Source organism: Gobio gobio (genome assembly GCF_949357685.1).
Source record: "Gobio gobio genome assembly, chromosome: 18".
Lineage (NCBI taxonomy): Eukaryota > Metazoa > Chordata > Actinopteri > Cypriniformes > Gobionidae > Gobio > Gobio gobio.
Genome location: NC_137111.1, coordinates 43,450,371 through 43,472,291, shown reverse-complemented (window position 1 = coordinate 43,472,291; position 21,921 = coordinate 43,450,371). Strand labels below are relative to the sequence as shown.

Genomic DNA, 21,921 nt, shown 5'->3' with positions numbered 1-21,921 from the left:
AAAGCAAGCAAACCAAAAACATTCCACATAGTTGCACCGTGAAATGTTTCCATTCAACACACATGCACGAATATCTTGCTATATCTTGTAAACGTATACATTTTTTTTTTTTTTAAATGTGAAGAGAACAGAAACGACTCTTTTGCAATACCCATAAAGAAACCGTTTTCAAACCTGGAAAAACTGAACTAAAACTGTTAAAGACTATGAAACTTCTAGGCTTTTCATACTACAGTAAACACTTTATAACATGTTTTTATTAGTGGTGCTTGCATTGCTATTGTTCAGTGTTCTGATAAAACTTCTAACTCTAAATATTAAACTTTGCCACATTGCTTGTACTGTTTTTCTTGTGTGTGATAAATTACATATAAAGTCCTGTAGCTTGCTGAGGAGAGTGATGCTAATGCTTTTCTTATCTATAAGACTTTCTCAAAAAAAGGAAGGAGCCATATGGAGTGACAAATGTCATAGAAACCACCCACACCTTAGTAACGCTCTAGAGTCTGTTTATAAATGATTTAACGCTCCAGTTGTCCTAAAGCCCAGCCATATGCCACTTTAAATATAACCAGAGTGATCAGAATCATGTAATTAATTTCATTTTCACAAATAAAAGACCTTTAAACCTTATAATCTCCTCTCAGTGACTTCATAAATGACAAACGGAGCATGTTCCACTGCTAAAATCAGTATGAAGGATCACCATACATTTTCTCGCTTTAAATCAATGAAGCACTCACACATGGTTTATTTGAATCTTACAGAAATTTTATTATTAATTTCTCAGAATCTATCGATACAACATATGCTGCCTATAGTGGTTATTAGCTTAGCACCTGAAACATCCTGTAAAGACAGTGATCCACAAAGGAAAATGACCAAAGCTGGACTCAAACCCAGGTCGTCTGCACATAAACACCACCATGAAATGTTTAACTGGTCACCGTAATTGAAATCTGAGAAATACAGCATAAAGCTTGAGTCTGAAAAGTTGATTACATGAGATTAAATATTCTATAATATGTCAAAATTACAGGATGGAACATTGGAATTTAAAAACAGAGTAAAAAAGTGAAAAAAGACTTGCTGAAGACTACATTTAGTGGTAAGGATTGGCATGTGTTATAGTGTTTCCCTTAAAGGACTCCAAGCAGATTGAGAGCCACAGAGATGGAGAGCAGAATGACTCCAAACAGCCCGATGTATCCGTACGCACCCTGCATCCTCTTAGCAGGATCTGAAACAGAGAAACAACACTTGTGATGAGGGCTAAAACTCATATAATGTTTGAAAGAACAACCTAAACACAAGTATACTGATGTACACTGTAAAAGGTTTGCAGACACAGACTTCTTTGTTTTGTGTAACAGTTTTATAAAAACACTTTTGTACAAAATTGATTTATTTACGCAGAAACGGTCAGTTTTATTTAACTTTTATATTGGCATCTTGCAAACGTGTAAAGCAATTCAAAATGCTTGAATATACAATCTATAATTAATTGAAATGCACAAATAAATGCTATGCTTTTCACATTTGTACAGTGCTTTCGCATTTGCGATAACTCCTGAGAAACGTCTGAGAATTGCTGAAGGCTTCTATGGCCCTGTCCCAAATGGCACGCTTCAAGTGCACTTTCGGTCTTGTGGACTTACAATGGCCGCCATTATAAGTCTCAGAAGGGTGCTTGCGAGTGCCCCCATTGCCGTCGATATGCGCCCTCGATGTCCACTTCTGCTGAGCCCGCACTGGTGCGGATTCTGCAGCGGACTTCTTCCATACAGTCAAAGCGGCATTACGTCATGAAAGTGCGGACTCGTAGGAAGACCGTGAGGGTTTAGGGCAGGGGTCTCAAACTCAATTTACCAGGGGAGGTAGACTCTGGGTCAGGCTGGGCCGCATGAAGTATTCCACAAAAAAAGTGTTTCAAGTATTCAAAAATAAATAGGAGCACAACTGATCCAATCTTCTCAATCTTTATTATTAACAGTTCTTCAACACGAATGCTTCTTCTGAACATGAACGGTTCTTCAGAACATAGGCTTCTCTTGCCTACTCTATTTTTTTAAATACAGCCAGTAGAAATTAAATAATTATGTAACAATGAAATAATGAATGATTTTAATTTTATTTAAAATAATAGACTAATTGAAAGCAAGGCCGTAACCAGGTCAAACAGAACAGTGAACGAAATTCTAGGTCTAATTCTAGTTGGGAAATAATCTTTTTGGGACTATTTGCAAACAATATTTGCATTAATTTGCGACAAATATATTATTAGTCCTGAGATTCTTCGCACGAGTGAATAAATACATAGATCCGTGGTTAACATTTGAGTTCCCTAGCTGGTAGAATTTTAGTAAACCGTGTCAAAGTTTCCGGGTTCTAATCCGCTCTCATATAGTTTCTTTTTTTCTTCTTCATTAAAATCAAAGATGTTCATCAATGATTGTATATTAAAGGGCTAGTTCACCCAAAAATGAAAATTATGTCATTAATTACCCTCACCCTCATGTCGTTCGACACCCGTAAGACCTCCGTTCATATTCGGAACACAAATGAAGATATTTTTGTTGAAAGCTGATGGCTGAGAAAGGCTTCAGATAGGCCTCCATTGGCATTCAGTACATTCACACTCACAAGACCGATAAAAGGCACTAAAAACGTTGTTACAAAGTCTATCTCACTACAGTGGCTCTACAATCATTTTACGAAGCGACTACAATAGTTTTTGTGCGCAAAAAAAAATCTGAATAACGTGAACGACATGAGGGTAAGTAAATAATGACAGAATTTTCATTTTTGGGTGAACTAACCGTTTAAGAGCATGGACAGGTGCATTTTGTTTTGTGATTTGACCGGAAAGAATAGAGTCTCTCTCCGAGATGGCATTAAGCGATAGATTGACGCGCTGTTATGCCGCCTTCACGTGCTGTCGGAATTATCGGAAATACGAGTTTCCTAGGTAAAAATTGCACATGAACACCCTCTGATGTCGTGTTTACCACTGGGAAGTTCGGAAATAATTTTGATACCCCAATTCCCGAGATGGGCATGTCATAAACTTTAAACATGCAGGCGGGGAGAACTACTGCTGTGGCAGGTGTGGTTTTATCAGTGTTTTCCCCAAAACAGCTTGATCGTCTTGTCTTGACATTAATGTAGTGCATATTTACATGTACGAGTAATCATTCGAAGCGTATTGTATGTTTGGTACACAGCGAAAATAGCCTTCCTTTCGACTGAAATTACAGAACATCTGGAATGTTTATATGGTTGTCAGTGCATATTATGTTGTTTTTAATACAGTGTTAATTTCGTTGACGAATAATTTTCGTCAACGACCTTTTTTCACTGTCAAAAACGAGACGATAACTAAATAAAAACTAGTGCTGGATGACAAAAACTATGACGAAAATCAACTGTCATTTTCGTCAACAAATAAAAACGAGACGAAAATGTTAGGGAGACACGATTAGGGAAGAGATCCAGTCAGAACTGATGTCCTGTGTAACAGATGCACACATTTGATTTGAGCGTGCTGATCTAACCGCTGGAGAACACGGCGCTGTTGCGCTTCTACAGGCTCGCGCATACCCAATCCAGCGCTCCAGAGCGGCTCACAATCAATGAATAGCACACATTTATGCCAGGCAATTGTTTATGAACTAATGCTGATGAATAATGACAATGTTTACTTTACCATGTTTATATAGTAATATGTTTTGGACGGTTGTAACAATGCATATTTTATATCCCTCATCTGAACTTGAATGAGCTCCTGCAACTGCAATAGTAAGGCGCATTTCAAAATAAGAGTCAATTTCGAGCTTTTTTATAATTAAAAGTCACGCATTATATATTTGTTTTTTGTTACACAATAAACTATATTTCATTTCATTCCCATTTAATTCATAGTCAGGAGGAAAGACCAGTATTTGACACATATTCAATAAAGTATCAGGGTTATAATAGTTCACTAAAACCTTTTAAAAAATCTTCATTATTTGAAATTAAATAAATGTTAACTGAAATAAAATAAAAAACACTTATTTGAAGCTTTAGCTTAACCTGATATGGCCTACTAACTAAAACAGAAATACAAAGTTATAAAAACTATATAGATGTTTTTAAATAACAAACAAAAAAGTGAATTGAGCTCTTTCATGTATTTTTTATGTTAAAAACAAAATGATGTCAAAAGGTCAGTTCAAGTGACAGTCGGTTATGTAGTGCTTAAATACTTAATGTATAATAATTTAACTAAACTCATTAGATTTAAGGATACTAAATCTACTGTAGATGCGGTCGACTAAAATCTTATGATATTTAGTTGACTAAAACTTGACTAAAACTAAAAACTAAAATTCAGGTGACTAAAATATGACTAAAATTAAATGGCATTTTAGTCAAAAGACTATGACTAAAACTAAATCAAAATTTGCTGTCAAAATTAACACTGTTTTAATAAGATTTTCCCAATAAATAGGCAAGAATAACCTGGTGAATAACCATGATTCCTGTTCACTCCGACAACAAAGCACTTGAATGCAACAAGCTCATAATCACGACTTCTAAAGTGGGAATTAGGAAATTTCCGATAGCATGTGAAGGCAGCATTAGACCACATTTGATTTGAATGTCTGATCAGCCTCAAATTCTGTTCCTGTCAATCACGCGGTGTCAACCAATTGTACTGCATGAGGGAGGGGCGAGCCAACTCTCTCTCTCTCTCTCTCACACACACACACACACACACAAAGGAGGCAGCAAGCGTGGGCCGCACTAACACTAAACTTTGATGTCAAGTAGGGGGCCACAAAATAACATCCCGCGAACCGCGAGTTTGAGACCCATGGTTTAGGGTGCCATTTGGGACAGGGCCTAAATGTGCATTGTAAAGACTTACCGCCTGTGTAGTAACCCCAGGCATAAGAGAATCTGCTTGTAACCCAGATGGCTCCTAACACAGAGGCAACAAGCTGATATGGGAGATAAAACAAGGAAGATAAGCAGAAGAGAACTGGGTGAGAGGGTGTTCATATGAGAGAAGGAGAGCACATGAAAAGAGACTAAATGAACATTTACTTAACAGAGATTTACAGTGCATTTATTGCAATCACACTTCCTTCTGCTCCACCCTTCATCAAGGTCAAGTGTTTTGATCAAAGCACAATGATGATAGATTATATATAAACTCTTGTGGGGTTAGAACAGACATCATTTCAGTTACAAGCCCATTTAGTGTGAGTTTTAATTGGCTACCTCCACATTAAACTGGATATTAAACTGGATTTTGAATTGGAATTACAATTAAAATAAATTTTATAAACTCACAAATGCAAATCTTTCAAAAAAAATATGATTCTTTTAGACTAATTATGCCAATTTCTTCTCTGATATGCAAGTTTTTATTGCTCCAAACGAAGTTCAATACTTCAGATTTGACAAAATGCCCACTAGTAGTTTGAGATGACAACAAAATTTGAGGGCATTCTGAAAAATTAATGATCTTCCACCAAATTCCATAAAATGTATTTTATTAATGTAGCCAATGTATTTTGTATATACACCGATCAGGCATAACATTATGACCTAATATTCCTAATATTGTGCTGGACCCCTTTTGCTGCCAAAACAGCCCTGACCCGCTGAGGCATGGACTCCTCTAGACCCCTGAAGGTGTGCTGTGGTATCTAGCACCAATATGTTAGCAGCAGATCCTTTAAGTCCTGTAAGTTGCGAGGTAGTCCTTCGATGGATCGGACTTGTTTGTTCAGCACATCCCACAGATGCTCGATTGGATTGAGATCTGGGGAATTTGGAGGCCAAGTCAACACCTCAAATTCGTTGTGCTCCTCAAACCATTTCTTAACCATTTTTGCTTTGTGGCGGCACATTATCTGCTGAAAGAGCCACAGACACCAGGGAAAACCGTTTCCATGAAAGGGTGTACATGGTCTGCAACAATGCTCAGGTAGGTGGTACGTGTCAAAGTAACATCCACATGGATGGCAGGACCCAAGGTTTCCCAGCAGAACAATGCCCAAAGCCTCCGCCGGCTTGACTTCTTCTTATAGTGCATCCTGGTGCCATGTGTTACCCAGGTAAGCGAAGCATCAATGCTCATGTGCCCACTGTTGGTCCTTTTGACGGTGGACAGGGGTCAGCATGGGCACCCTGACTGGTCTGCAGCTGTGCAGCCCCATACACAACAAACAACTGAGATGCACTGTGTATTCTGACACCTTTCTATCAGAACCAGCATTAAAGGTCCCATGGCATGAAAAAATCCCCAAGTGGCTAGAAATGTTGATCGGTGTAAACCGAGTTCTGGCTGTCTTTCTCTGCCTTTGAGAAAATGAGAGCCCAGACCAGCTGATCTGGAATTTTTCTGACGTCATAACAGGAACGGTTACCTCCCTTTCCTCCGCCCAGAAAATTTGGCACGCCCATGCGAGCGCAACATTTGTTTGTCCTGGAGAGATCATGGCTTGTGAACGAGTGAATGCTGGCAGTTTCTCAGTGTTTGGATGGACAAATGAAAACAGAAGTCTTTTTTCAGTTCCTTCTGATCTGTGATCAGTGATTTCTGATGTGTAGCTAATTATTCAAGTTCACACAGAACTTTATTATTCGTGCTGCGGCTTCTCTCTCCCCCGACAGAACAGTGTTTTCGTGTTTTCTATCTTGTCAGTGTTTTTGTACGTCCGGTTCTAAAATGTGCATACAGTCGTGAGTTTCTGCGCAACATCAGCAGACTCAAATCTCTTTAGAGATAAACCTCACACACACCGAGGCTCTGGCTGCACTGACCGGTCGGCCTTCAACATCCCCGACCCCCAGTACTGAATCTGGCCCACAGCGGAGGCACCAAACGCGGAGCGAGATTAAGCAGACGGGGGGTAAGCGTGAGCATATCCGGGCTAGCCAGCTATCCCCACAATAAACTGGATTACATTCGATTACTGCTGTTGTGTCTTTGTTTGCGCTGTGTACTCAATGCGCGTCACTGACACTTTTCATATGATAGGAAAATATCTAAAAATAATGCCATAATCAACATTTACTCGTAACTCGTTCATCTCACTGTAATGGTACATTACATGTGTTACAAAGTTGGTAATAAGGAGGAAGGCAGGCTCGGCGTGACTGGGACTCGTGTTTATTCAGAACTCTCAGATACAAACAAAATAAACTTGCGCTGGCAGCGCTCTCATAACTCAGTACAATATCACTTTGTTAGCAATCGCTCCGTCTCTGGTCCATTGATGTCCGGTTCAGGGAACGAATCGTTCTTTTGAACCGGTTCTTTTTAGTGTACCGGTCGAACCAGTTCACCAAATCGGACTGAATCGTTCTAAACTGTTCGCGTCTCGAGTCAGCGCTGATCCATCATTTACTAAAGTTAATAACTTTCTGACATGAGTGACAGTCCCTCCGACTAGAAATAAACTAATAACCTGAAGTATATGCTAGCAACTACAACAGTTCACTGAAATGAGACGTGCTGAGAGAACTGATGAGAAGTGACATCCGTCTCTCTGGCACAGCCTTGTTAAACCACGCCCCCTCCGCTCATTTCAAATGCAAAGATGTCAGCCAATCACAACAGTGGGCGTTTTTACTGAAGTCTCACAGCAGACACGCCCCTTGAAACAGGGCATTCAGCCAGAGGGCAAACATCAGTATAGAAAAAATTCCTTTTATTTCTAAATTATGACATTTTATGATGTAAAAATCAGAATTTTTGCATCAATGCATCAATGAGCCTTGGTCGCCGGTTCTCCACTGTTCCTTCCTTGGAGCACTTTTGATAGAGACTGACCACTGCAGACCGGGAACACCCCACAAGAGCTGCAGTTTTGGAGATGCTCTGACCCAGTCGTCTAGCCATCACAATTTGGCCCTTGTCAAACTCGCTCAAATCCTTACGCTTGCCCATTTTTCCTGCTTCTAACATATCAACTTTGAGAACAAAATGTTCACTTGCTGCCTAATATATCCCACCCACTAACAAGTGCCGAAGAGACAATCAGTGTTATTCACTTCACTGTCACAATGTTGTGCCTGATCGGTGTATATATATCATGTTTCAGGAAATAGCCCATATGCTATATGATAACCTTTTTATAGGTAACTTAAACCGAACAAATAAAATGCAATATTATAAATCAGATTTACAGCAGTTGTATGAGTTTAGAATTGGGATTGTAGATGTCATACAGCTCTACTCACAGGATACTCTAGTGCAGCAATAGTCTGGAACACCAGCCACTGTGGATACACCTCCAGTGTGTTCTGATGAGCTCTCTGGATACAGTTGAAAACGGGCTCCTTATCACTGTACATGGTGGGATACTGTACACAAAACACGAGAACACATTAAACAGAAGCTATTAAACATGCAACGTTAACTACGCATCAGTATCAGTTCCGGCAATCTAATATGCATTGCATGTGAAGATTTTTCGTACCTTTATCGCATACTTCTTTCTTGCAGCACCAACTTTGACCCCGAGATATGATAACATGACAAAACTATAGACGTATGTAAAAATCGCATAGCCAAAGTTGGCCTGTAGCATGTTCTCAATCGCCATTCTCAAATGCAATAGTCAGGACCTGTGTCCGCTCGCTCAAGATGTTCTCCTTTAGTTCGAGAGGTAAAAAATGCTATATCATGCAGCAACAGCAGCTCACGTAACCCTGAGTTTATTTGTGTAAAAGGCGAGTTCAGAACCAGGTAAATCTCGCGATAAATCACGAGCTCTCGAGAGATACTACATAACGATACTTTTGAATTTATAAATAACACGATAAAAACATTGTATATGAAAGTGTTTCTTAAATTACTCAAGTCGTAATGTACTCAAGTATGATAAAATAATGTGGGTTTGTTTGTTTGTCGATGTTTTCTTTCCACTGGTCTGAAAGTAATGGAACCAAAATAAACCAAAATCTCACTCAAATTGTCAGGTTCCCTTATCATAAAAAAATCGTAAAATCGAAAGCGTCTGCTGAGAAAATTCACATATAGATGTATGCAACATTGAGCAGTAATAGATGTATTTATCACTGATTGGTTTAGGTTAGCTGTTAGTTCATGAGTTACTCATGGTAATGCTTTGTGTTCGTAGGTTTGATTGATCATGATTAAGTGAAAAGCCTGGTCGTGAGGGTATTGAACTTAATGTACTAAAGTGAGAAAAAAGAAGAAAAAAAAACCCTTTGTAATAAAAATACAAAATCATGGTTCATGACTAGGAAACACTGGCGTCGATGGATTTATTTTATTCAAGGGGTGTTTTGTTAATTTTTTTTTTTAATTGGAAGAAAAGAAACAACACTGAACTGATATACATTAACAAAAAATTAAAAGGACAAAAAAAGATAAACAATTTCCAAGTGGTGCTTCTCGAATTTTCCAAATCTCCGATGACGTCAGTGGGTCTCGTTTGAAGAAAAAAACGGTCTGCACTGCACACGAGCCACTTCACGCTGAACCACTCGCGAGAAAACGACGTTTGGCACAGAGAGCGCTGCTGACTACCCCTTTGTTTCGAGATACCGTCCTCCTTTCACTAAAAAAAGGATACACACGAGGCAATAAACGTTTGTTTATTTCACAGCTTTTTTGTGTTGGAGTTAAAATCGTTTCAGTTTGGAAATCGCTCGAGGCGTATACCGCGTGATCTAACGTTAGAGGGTTTTTCTCATAAAGTCTTGCTGTTGGATCAAGTCATTTTGACGGTAAGTTACAGCTAAATGTTGCTTATAATTACCAATATATATATTTAATGTTATTTATACACGGTACTTTAACGTTGTTTGGGATATATCTAACGTTACAGTCACTGCTGAATTTAACAGTGAATATTAGAAAGTGAACGACACATTTTTAGATTTGTTTTTTTGCATTATGGATTGTGACATTTGGTTCCCTTTCGAACGGTCAGTTCGTACTGCGTCTTTAAGACGCTATGGGTAGGTTCTCCTACTCTCGAATATACTGAAGTAATTGTAAAATCACGCAGTGCTACTGCCCAGTCAAAACAGTGTCGAGACATCTCGCACGCTATTGGCTGGCCAGTGGGAACTGCATGAACCAATGGCAGAACAGCGTAATCTGAGCGAACCAATGGGCACAAAGCCCGCGAAGCTGAGCGCAAGAGCCCGCGAAAGGGGCATATAAAATACGCTGTAACTGTCAAAAACGTCAGATTAATCTCCTTCAGCGACGATCTACGGTCCTCGCTGATAAACTCGAACTACACCACCTTCACCGTGAATTGACGAGCCTGCAGCGGAATAGCGAACTAACCAGCCCGGACGTCCTGCGAGAGTCAGCGGACTGCTGTATTTCAGCGCGCTCAAATCGCCAGCGATCCCGCGAGCTGTCACGCCTTTCCCCTGCGCTCTTTGGTGAAACACTACGGTGTATCCTTTTTGTACAATACTGAGAAAACATATCACTTGTGTGCAGTACTTACCTGCACTAGGAGGATAACCACGAAGGGTGCGTGATCTGTCTGGGCAAGGCCCACGCGGACGCTGCTCTCGCCGGGTCCGGCTGCTCTCACTGCAGGGTATGCCCATTTCCTCCCTCCGTTCGCGGATAGCGCTCTTTTCAGAGCGCGACCCCGGCCCTCGCGCTCTCCCGTTCCCCTTTCCGCCCGAAGCCTCGGCGGGAAAGAACGGCGGAGCCAGAGGGCTGAGTATACCGAGGCTAGCGAGTTCACGTCGGCCCAGTGCCCGCGTGACTCGTCTTCACCTCAGAGAGACGTTTCTCCTGTGACGTTCCCTCGATCGGACCTGCTCCCTCCGCTCGACGCAGAGGGCTTGGTCTCATTCGGCGGCAATGAGGAAGACGAATCCGCACTATTACCAATGTCTCGCTCTTCCTCTTCTCTCACTCGGGCCGCGCTAAGAAGCGCGCGGACAGAGAAAGCCAGAGTGGACGAGCAAACTAATGCCGGAGCTTCCCGCATTACTTTCTCTCAGACTGCTGGAGATATTGAGAGCGCGCCTTACGCTACAGGCTGTTGTCACTGCAGCTCGCGCTTCCTCAGCGGCAGCGCGTGCGCCCCTCTCTCTCTCCCAGCGCGCTCACTATCTAGAGCGCGACTTACGTCATTGCTGCCTCGCTGTCTAGCGCATAATGGCGTCGTGAATGGCGGCCAAGCCCTGCGTCTTTTTCACTCTATCACTTCTCTCAGTCCCCTATTCAGGCGACTGGAGAGGTTCAACAGTGTAGTAAACGAGCCTGTTATGAAACACGCACGCCACACACACTGAAAACACCGTCAAGAGCGCGACTTACGTCATAGCCACGCCCTCCGCTGTAACGGTGTACTTCACACAGGGTTGCCGGTTCGAGCCCAGCTCTCACAGGTTTCTCAGTGAGTCTCAATTTAGTGAATGGCGGCCAAGCCTTCAACCACTTCTCTCAGTCCCCTATTCAGGCGACTGGAAAGGTTCAACAGTGTAGTAAACGAGCCTGTTATGAAACACGCACGCCACACACACTGAAAACACCGTCAAGAGCGCGACTTACGTCATAGCCACGCCCTCTGCTGTTACGGTGTACTTCGCACAAAGGGTTGCCGGTTCGAGCCCCGCTCTCACAGGTTTCTCAGTGAGTCTCAATTTAGTGAATGGCGGCCAAGCCTTCAACCACTTCTCTCAGTAAACGAGCCTGTTATAAAACATGCACGCCTGTACACAGAACGCTGTATTATTGGTGATCCTAATAAACAATTAAGAGTTCTTTCCTCTGTTATGACTGCAGGCAGTGTGTCCCCTACATGGGGTGTACCCCTGCATATAAGCACTTAATTCAGCGCTATAGAACCACTCAAAAGTCCTGCTGTGGCCGGATTACCACTACAGACTTACTTTACATTCTCTCAATCCCCTCGGTTCAGGCGACTGGAGATGTAAATATTGCAGTCAACTAGCCTGTTGTCAAACACGCTCGCCTGCACATCAACGCTGTGTTTTAACAATGACTTTACTAAAATACATGCACCTTGCACATAGCACTGTTCTCACAGATTACTGCTCACGCCGAGAGCGCTCTATATGTAGAGCACGCGCCCACTACAGGTGTGTGCCGCTACACATAAGTGCTGTCCGCACAGTGTCACATCTCTCCCCTCGGCCCGTTTTTGTTCCGGTCAGGGAGAAAAATACTGTTCTGAATGTTTTTCATGCAATGAATGTAAACTACGAGTCCGCTTTAATGCGTGCTCCCCTGCATTCTACCGCCATAAAGGCGAGTTAAAAAAAAAAAAAAAAAAAAAAAAGATGGCGGCCTCAGGCCCATCTTAGATCTCAGACACCTGAACAAGGCTCTATCAAAAGGCTTTTCAGAATGCCGACATTAAAACAGATCATCGCGCAAATCTGCCCGATGGACTGGTTTTTCTCATTGGATCAGAAAGATGCTTACTCTCATATCCAAATTATCCCACGTCACAGACCGTTTTTGAGATTCGCGTTCGACGGGAAGGCTTATCAGTACACAGTCCTGCCATTTGGCCTGTCCTTTCACGAAGTGCATGGATGCAGCTCTCTCCCCCTTAAGACAAGCGGGACTGCGCATTCTGAACTACCTCGACGACTGGCTCATACTGGCCCAGTCAGAGGAAGAAATAAAATCTCACAAATCTATGCTACTCAGCCATCTAGAATGCCTGGGTCTCAGAATAAATACAGCCAAGAGCTCATTGCTTCCCAGGCAGAGAACCTCCTTCCTGGGAACGATTTTAGACTCAGCCCAAATGAGGCCGTGGCTATTGGACGAACGCGCTCTGACTACACAGCAGCTTGCATGTTCATTCAAAATGGGAACCTACACACCCCTAAAAAATTTCAGAGAATGCTAGGCCTAATGGCAAAAGCTTCTCCAGTACTTCCGCTGGGTATGAAGCACATGCGCCCCCTGCAGTACTGGCTGAAATCACGGGTTCCTTCCCAAGCGTGGCATTCAGGCCAGCTTTGGATCAAAGTGGGCCGCGGCTGTGTCAAATCCCTGGCCCCGTGGTCACTTGGAAACAGTTTCCAGACGGATGGTGGTCACCACGGACACCTCCAACTCAGTTTGGGGCGCTCTGTACGAGGGCGAACCGGCCTTCGGCTCATGGTCGAGCACGGAGTCACGGTTGCACATAAACTGCCTAGAAATGCTGGCAGTAGTGCTAGCCCTCAAGACTTTTTTTTTACCACGTCTCTCAGGTCACCATGTTCTAGTCCGCACGGACAACACGACTGTGATCTCCTACATAAACCGCCAAGGCGGGCTCAGGTCGAGATGGCTCAACCAACAGGTCAGACATCTCCTCCTATGGGCAAAAGGCAAATTACATTCACTAAAAGCAGTGCATGTGCCAGGCAGACTGAACCAGGGAGCAGACATGCTCTCCAGGGGCCTCGTGTCCCCGGGGGAATGGGCCATCCATTCCTAAATTTGGGAGGGCAGAGGTCGACCTCTTCGCCTCCGAAGACAACTGTCATTGCCCAATCTATTTTTCAAAGAACAAGGATGCGCTGGCCCACAAATGGCCCAGCTGCATACTTTATGCTTTTCCACCAGTACCGCTCATTCCCCAGATTTTAAAAAAGGATCAGGGAATGCGAGCACACAGTCCTGCTAGTGGCTCCACTCTGGCGAACCCACATCAGGTTTCCCGAGTTGATTCAGTTACTATCAGCAGCCCCATGGCCAGTTCCCCTAAGGAAAGATCTCCTTTCTGAGGCGAACGGGACAATCCGGCACCCCCACCCCAAAATTGTGGGCGTTACATGTTTGGCAACTCAAGGGGGGCTCAAGAACCTCCCAGTGAGTGTCTTGAGCACCATCAGTGAAGCTAGAGCTCAGTCTACTAGACGTCTCTATGCCCTTAAATGGTCAGTGTTCTCTGACTGGTGTTCAGTCAGGAACTATAACCCAGTGTCAGGCGAGATATCACAAATTCTTGTTTTTCTATAAGAGATGTTGGATGCAGGACACACTCCATCCACACTCAAAGTCTAGACGGCAGCTATCGCCGCATCTCATACGCCTATAGCTGGCCAATCAGTACGCAGACACGCCATGGTCATAAAATTCTTAAAAGGAGCCAGGAGGCTTAACCCCCTTCTCCCTCCTACGGTGCCATCCTGGGACCTTCATTGGTCCTAAGAGCACTAAAAAGACCTCCCTTCGAGCCGCTGCAGACGGCTGAATTAAAGCCACTTTCGCTGAAAACTGCCCTGCTACTAGCACTGGCATCTGTTAAGCGTGTCAGTGACATTCAAGCGTTATCTGTGAACGCGTCATGTTTAGAATTGGCCCAGGCGATTCCAAAGTCATCCTCAAACCAGGGCATGGTTATGTACCTAAAGTGCTTTCAACACCGTTCAAAGCACAGGTAATCACTCTCTCTGCCCTCCCCACTTCGGAGGATGAGAGACAGTTACACCTGCTCGGCCCTGTAAGGTCGCTTAGAGCATATATTGAGCGGTCCTCCCACTTTAGACAGTCGGAGCAGCTCTTTGTAAGTTTTGGTGACCGAACTAGGGAACTTCCGGTCACCAAACAAAACCTAGCCAGATGGCTAGGGGACGCGATAGCGTTAGCATATGACACTATGGGCCTCCAATGCCCCATAGGTGTCAAAGCTCACTCCACCAGAGGCATGGCCTCCTCTTGGGCGTGGTCTAGTGGAGTTTTTTTTTTTTTTTTTTTCTATGGGTGACATTTGTAGATCGGCAGGTTGGTCCTCACCATCTACTTTAACCAGATTCTTCAGTCTGGATGTCCCTGCACTGCAGGCACAAGTCTTCGCTGTATAAAAATACTAAGACGGCCTAATGAATATCAGACGGCCTTGTAAGCCCGTCCCCGTCATAAGTTGGCATTGGGGCCTTCATATGCTTCAATGCTTACACATTCCTTATAGTTACCGGCCTCTATGAGCCCAGTTGTATAAGACGTGTGTACATATATATTATTAATATAAATGATGTGTCAGTAACTCTAGTCTTGAGCCCTTTCTAATAAGTGTTCAAACTTGAGGGAGTACATGTCACTGCGCTTATCATAGCACGGCGGGATTAAATAGGCTCCCATAGCGTCTTAAAGACGCAGTACGAACTGACCGTTCGAAAGGGAACGTACTCGGTTACTTAACGTAACCTCGGTTCCCTGAGATAAGGGAAGGAGTACTGCGTAGACGGCCGTGCTATGGCGCTGACTCGGGTGATCGTCGCTTCAGTCGATTTAACCTGACGTTTTTGACAGTTACAGCGTATTTTATATGCCCCTTTCGCGGGCTCTTGCGCTCAGCTTCGCGGGCTTTGTGCCCATTGGTTCGCTCAGATTACGCTGTTCTGCCATTGGTTCATGCAGTTCCCACTGGCCAGCCAATAGCGTGCGAGATGTCTCGACACTGTTTTGACTGGGCAGTAGCACTGCGTGATTTTACAATTACTTCAGTATATTCGAGAGTAGGAGAACCTACCCATAGCGTCTTAAAGACGCAGTACTCCTTCCCTTATCTCAGGGAACCGAGGTTACGTTAAGTAACCGAGTACGATTCTACCAGAGTCATATTTTATTACCGTTGGTTAATTATTACAGTGTTTTCAGTTTCTTGCGCAATGTTCTACAGTCCAGATTGTGTAATTTGATTGACAGGAGGGGGCGGAGACTGTTACACAACGTCACCTGACCTACTTTTTGTTCCAGAACATTCTCCTTCAGCGTTGCTTGCTCATTGCTGCTATTTTTATTGTTATCGTCGTCAGGTTTCATTAGAAAATAAATGTCCCAAACTATTATTTGAATATAAGTTTGACAAGTGTGTATATATCACCAAAAGACACATCTTTTTTGTAATATGGTTTCTGAAGTGTTATGTTTAAATACGCCCATAAGGCTTATATAACGTAACGTTACTAATTTGCATATATTTCCAAAACAGAAAGCTAAACATTTTTAAATTTAAAGCCAGGTTCTTAATTCTTGTTTTATTATTTTCAGTTAAATGGTTTTACAGAGGGGATTTTCCTATGTGTGATATAAATAAATAAATAAATAAATAAATAAATAAATAAATAAATAAATATATATATATATATATATATATATATATATATATATAAATATATATATATATATATATATATATATATATATATATATATATATATATATATATATATATATATATATATATATATATATATATATATATATATATATATATATATATATATATATATATATATATATATATATATATATATATATATAAATATATATATAAATATTTTTTGTGGTAATTCCATAAATCAGAAATTGCTGTCAACAGACAGAAACAAAAATCAACTTTTTAGGAATAAAATGTTATATAAACCAAGCATATTTGAACAAACCATTTCGTAAAACCTTCAGAATATACATAGGAATAGATTGGTGCAGTCTTTAATACATGTTTTGCCTGAAATCTACAGACACAAATAGATGAAGTGTGAATAGTGCCACAGAGCCCACTGTGGAATAGTTTTCTACAAATTGTCTTTTTTTTAAAAATTATTTTATTTAAATGCATGAAGGTTCCCGCATAAAAAAACATGGAAATGTCAGGGAATTTTAAAACATTGAAAACAAAAGAAATACAAAGCAACACATACAGATTTATGCAAAATTGAGCATCAAAGGATGTATTTATCACTGAATGTGAACTGATTGATTTACTGTTAGTTAATGAGAAATATCTAATGCTTTGTGTTTGTTTGTTTTTTTTATGTTTGTAGGTTTGATCATGAAGCAGGAAGCCAGCCCCAGGCGTGAGCGTGTGAACCTCATCTTTGATCAGGAAGCTCCATCCGGTCGCTCCTCTCGCTCCAGCAGCAGCAGCGACAGCGACAGCTCGTACTCCAGCAGCAGAGGGAGCCGCTCCTCCCGCAGGTCCCGGAGCTCATCCTCTGACAGCTCCTCCTCTTCCTCACGCTCCCGTTCCCGCTCCCGTCCGCGCTGCTCGGGCCGCTCACGCTGCCGCCACAGGCACTATTCTCCCCCTCGCCGCTACCGCGCCCGCTCTCGCTCCTACAGCCCTACTCCAGAGGGTCCATCCCACCGCAGACGCTACCATCGTCGCAGTCCTTCTCCATCTCCCTACAGATACTCCAGACGCTCCAGGCGATCTCCATCCCGATCCCGCTCTCGCAGCCGCTCTCCGGTCTACTGGAGGGGAAGCAGGTTTGCGGGGCGGTACCGGTGCCGTTTCTCCCGCTCACCCCAGAACTTCAGGGCATACAGAAGCCGGTCTCGCAGCCCTGAACGCTCTGCCATCCGCCTCAGCCATGAGGGTAAGATCAACGTCACTTTATTTTTAAATATGATACATGGAAGACAAAAGCAGAACTCTGACCACAGCTGTTAATAATCTACATTTCAGTCTGTTCCTCAGACCAAGTTATCATTCATTTTTAGAACACTTAGTCGTATGAATGACTTTTGAAAATAATAATGGTAATAATTATAATGTATATCAATTTTTTTTTAATTCTGTATATTTTTATATAAAATATATATATGTATATATAATATAATAATTATATTAGTGCTGTCAAATTGATTAGCTACGATTGAATCGCATCCAAAATAAGTTGGTGTTTACATAATATAAGCGTGTGTACTGTGTATAGTTATGTATACACATAAAATACACACACATGCATGTATATATCGCGATTAATTGATTTGACAGCATTATATGTATGTACTTAATACTTTTATAAATATTTTAAATACTTCTTAAAATGATAACAGCAGTAATAAGTATAATTATTAAAAATAAACTATGAAATTAATTTAATATCTTGTGCAATTTTGCTTCTTTAGTAAATGTATCAAATATATAAATGTTTAGGTGTCTTATTGACAAACGAGACAAAAATAAAGATTAAGAAAATTATTATTTATTTTATTTTTGTGTAGTTGGGCACAGTAGTTAATAATGCTGACCAATGACGTAATTTATAAAATTTTAATTGGCGTGATCTTAAAATCTCCCACAGAGAAGAAGTATCTGTTGGATGTCGCCAAAGCAAATGCTGCCAGGATTCTGGGAGTGCAGAACTTGGAGCTGCCAGCTAGCCTGAAGGAGGAGGAGGAGAAGAGATCTTCATCGGATAAAGAGGAAAGGGTGAGGGCTGACCTGGCTCCACAGAGGACATTTGTACAGGTGGGCCTCACACACACACACACACACACACACACACGACTGCAGATGTGTTACTAACACACACCCAGTGTTAGAATTCTGTAATTTTGCATGAATGTCCCGAACGGTTAACAGAATTTCAGCTAATTTCTCCAGTAAGATTCTCATCTGTACTTGTGATCTCGGGACGTTGACTAACCCATTGAAACGCGTCTGTTTAAAATGTGATTGCGCGCTGTTCTTACCCAACCTGGGTCACCATGTAATCTGTCTCCTCAGACATGAATGATTTTGCCTGATGGATTTAATGGAATGATGAACAGCTCATGTCCGGATTAGGTAACGGTACATGTTAAAGAGTATGTACTTGTGTGAGTGTGTGTGAGTTGTGTGTGTGAATGAATGAGCACATGGCTATTATTCCTCTCACTGTATTGAGGAGCTGCATTTAGCTTCAATTGCTTTGTTTTTTTTGTATCGTTTCTGTTCCTGTAGAGCTGAAACTCCTCCACCCTTTGGACAAAGAGGGAGAGAGGGGGAGGTCACATGACTTGAATGACACCAGCTTTAAGTCTTATATGCACAACTGCAAAGGTTAAGTAACCGTGTATGATGTCAGCGGTAGTCTTGTTTGGAACAAAAACAGACCACATGCATTAGATTGACCTCACATAGAGCTGAGCCACTTTCAGCCACCTCACAACAGCACATGTACGAAAAGTTTGTGGTCGGTAGAATTTGTTTTTTCAAAGAAATTAATACATTTATTCAATTGATCAAAAGTGACATACATTTATAATGTTCTTTAAAACGTTCTATTCATTAAAGATTTGCGGTTACCACAAAGAATATTAAGCTAATCAGAAATGTTACTAAAGCACCAAATCATCACAGGAATAAATTGCATTATAAGTATATTAAAATAGAAAAGTTACTTTAAAAATGTTAATCATTTTTGACAATATTACTGTTTTACTGAATTTTTGATCAAATAAACGCAGCCTTGTTGAGACTTTTCAGAAACGTAAAAAATCTTTCCGATCCCAAACTTTTGAACAGAGGTCTACTTTACTGCTTTTAGAACGACAGGAAATGACTTGTGTTTGTTGATGGTTGAACTGGGTTGTCATTTACCAGAATCTTCCTCTGTTCAGCGTGTGTGAAGACCAGACAGAGCTTACTCTACAGTGATGGATGGGGGTTTGGAAAAATATACTCATTTAATCATTTTTTTGGCTTTGTTCATAAGCAGCATATTTTTTATTTATTTTTTGACCAATTCAGAGCTGTTTATTGGCTTGTATCATGCAGAAAAAAATGTATTTAATAAGAAATCCAATTTTTACAAAGGCATCAGTATAAAATGTAACTTTTGGATATTGTATTTTGGCTTGAATTGTTTATTTTTTTATTTATTCCAACTCATTTATTCACATGAAGTGTAAAACTTAACTTCAGAAGCTGCATAAATTTGTAAATTGCGATGCCTTAGGAGTCTTATTTCATTACTTAGAAAATGACAATGCAGACAGTCGGTCTGGGGGAAAATGGGTGCAGTGTGAACAAAGCCTTTGTGTATAGATTTTTGTTTTTGCTTGTAAAAATACTATTGAAAATGTAAACTATTACGCCAGGGTGAATAGTGTTTTTGATGTCAGACTTATAAGAAGGGCAGCACTGGCATTACAGTCCCTTCAATTTGCTTCTTTTGCATGATTTGAGCCCATGATGAAGGTTTTTTTTTAAATCATGTGACACTAAAGTGAGGTTTATATCAAGCAGACAGTGTGGTCAATATCCCCTTTTTGTTGCCTTTAGGTAAACGGTGTTGCCACTGATGACGGTGAGGCAGAGACTTCTCAGACGTCACCCAACAGAAAGCCAATTACCTTCAGCCTCAATGTAAGTTCACGAAACCTTAGTCAAAATATGATGATCATACTGAAATATTAAAGTTGATCGTACCTCTTTATATTCACAGAATGCCGTTGCCAAACCTTCAAACAGCCCGATGCTCCATGACAGTAAGGTAACGTCGAGAGCCGACAGCGTGGCGGACAGGAAGCCATATGGACAGTGGCTCCCCATCGGCAAATCCTCTTCTAAATATAATAAACGCTGAGATTCAGCAATGGTGTAAAAAGACTGTAAATAGTGTAAATAGTTTGTGTAGTGAACACTTGGGTCGGGGTGGGTGAGTAGGGAGCATCTGAATTCATCATACATGTTTTCTTTCAGATATAAAGTTGGTTTAATTGGAAGAAGGCAAGAAGATGTCAAACAGGTGGGAAATATTGTGTACATATTGGTGTTTTTGTGCTGTACAGTGGGTGTTTCTGAATAAAGACTGCAAAAATAAAAATCCTGGTGTGTACATTTTCTCCCCCTAAGAATTGTAATACATTTTACCTGAGGTTATGAATGTTTCAGCTAAATTGGACATAATCATAGTTCACAAACAACAATACAATCCTGATGTGTTAAGCGGAGATGCATTTTGATCTGACAAATCAGACTTCAAACACAAAGTTGTTATAGATAACAATAATAATGCAAAGCTGGGTGAGTGTCTTGAACATAACTTAGAACATAGTAATTTTACACCAACATTTATGGATTATATATGATTTATTTATAAGAACATGTAGGCTATTTTTAGGCAGTTATTTGCAACGTGACATTTTAACCACATATTAAATGACAAAAAATGCTAAATATACATATGGGTGTAAAAAGAGACGTGACATTTTCGTAAGATTATTTCCCAATTAAACATTATTCATATCTTAATGTTTGCAATATGAAGAGGGCATTTTGCTGGAGCCAATACCATGAAGCCGGTTTAGCTGGCTAGCCAGATATGTTTAAGCTTAGTTTGTGCCAATCCTGAGTTTTTTAGGTACCATTAAAGTGGTTTGGCTTTTAGCAGTGTTCATCTCCATAGTAATTTACTAACCTGCTCCAGGGCAGGTTATGTTCTGGATAAGAGAGCTCAAACTGAAACTGGACCAATCAGCTGTGAGCAAAGTGACACCTCTGATGCAATAAAGTCACTCCCCCTGTTTCTACTCCAAATTAAAGGTCACTACATAGCAAATGTTTTTTAAAGACTTAAGCGTCTGGCTTTTAACTATGCTTATTTCAAATAATAATTTTGAATGATTTAGATATCATTTATGTAATTATTATACCCTTAATCAATTACTCATGTATCATTTTAGGTAATCAATCATTAATAGGCACTTAGTTAAAATTAATAAAATAGCCTATATAAAGGTCATGCAAATAAACCTATAACATGTACTACATGTGAGCTTAAATGTTCAATTCTCACTATATATCAACTAAACTAATTTCATAACTTTTTACTTGCATTGACGAAGTAAGACTTCTCTTTAAGTTGTCCTCTTTCATAGACAGCTATTTTCCTCTTGCAGTGTAAATTTGTTTAAATTCTTAATATTTTTCAATCATGATATATTAAGTGTAAGTGAATTGTGCTGCTTCTGAATCTCAGTTTCACTGATCCACAGCGTGTGATTGGCTGTTACTGATGTCACAGCTAAACTCAGGATCAAAGCCTGAGTTGACAGAGAAAGCTGATGATCAGCACCAACAAAGCCTGAATAGATTGGTTTGGTTTTGTCAACTCGAAACTAATCCTGGGGGGTATTCCAGAAAGCAGGTTATGTGACATATGGGT

The 21,921-nt window shown here is 40.9% G+C and overlaps 2 protein-coding genes across 2 annotated transcripts; one reads left to right on the top strand and one right to left on the bottom strand.

Moving 5' to 3' along the window:
• Positions 1 to 756: 756 nt before the first annotated feature.
• On the bottom strand, positions 757 to 8,763 carry mgst3b (microsomal glutathione S-transferase 3b). The gene is made up of 4 exons (XM_079842579.1): positions 8,481 to 8,763; positions 8,242 to 8,364; positions 4,913 to 4,985; positions 757 to 1,240 (listed from the first exon to the last, which is right to left on the bottom strand). The coding sequence occupies exons 1-4, from the start codon at positions 8,604 to 8,606 to the stop codon at positions 1,140 to 1,142; spliced, it is 423 nt and encodes a 140-aa protein (XP_079698705.1). The 5' UTR covers positions 8,607 to 8,763; the 3' UTR covers positions 757 to 1,139.
• Positions 8,764 to 9,491: 728 nt separating this feature from the next.
• rsrp1 (arginine/serine-rich protein 1) lies at positions 9,492 to 20,569 on the top strand. The gene is made up of 5 exons (XM_079841990.1): positions 9,492 to 9,756; positions 16,807 to 17,361; positions 18,073 to 18,239; positions 20,037 to 20,120; positions 20,200 to 20,569. The coding sequence occupies exons 2-5, from the start codon at positions 16,815 to 16,817 to the stop codon at positions 20,338 to 20,340; spliced, it is 939 nt and encodes a 312-aa protein (XP_079698116.1). The 5' UTR covers positions 9,492 to 9,756; positions 16,807 to 16,814; the 3' UTR covers positions 20,341 to 20,569.
• The last annotated feature ends 1,352 nt before the right edge of the window (positions 20,570 to 21,921 follow it).

Bases quoted from the DNA above. Each gene is read 5' to 3' on its own strand.
- rsrp1 (XM_079841990.1), top strand. From the start codon at position 16,815: ATGAAGCAGGAAGCCAGCCCCAGGCGTGAGCGTGTGAACCTCATCTTT. The intron at 17,362-18,072 runs GTAAGATCAACG...AATCTCCCACAG, and splicing joins CATCCGCCTCAGCCATGAGG to AGAAGAAGTATCTGTTGGAT. The intron at 20,121-20,199 runs GTAAGTTCACGA...TTATATTCACAG, and splicing joins CAATTACCTTCAGCCTCAAT to AATGCCGTTGCCAAACCTTC.
- mgst3b (XM_079842579.1), bottom strand. From the start codon at position 8,606: ATGGCGATTGAGAACATGCTACAGGCCAACTTTGGCTATGCGATTTTT. The intron at 8,365-8,480 runs GTACGAAAAATC...TTTTGTGTACAG, and splicing joins GAAAGAAGTATGCGATAAAG to TATCCCACCATGTACAGTGA. The intron at 1,241-4,912 runs GTAAGTCTTTAC...TCTCTGTTTCAG, and splicing joins CTGGGGTTACTACACAGGCG to ATCCTGCTAAGAGGATGCAG.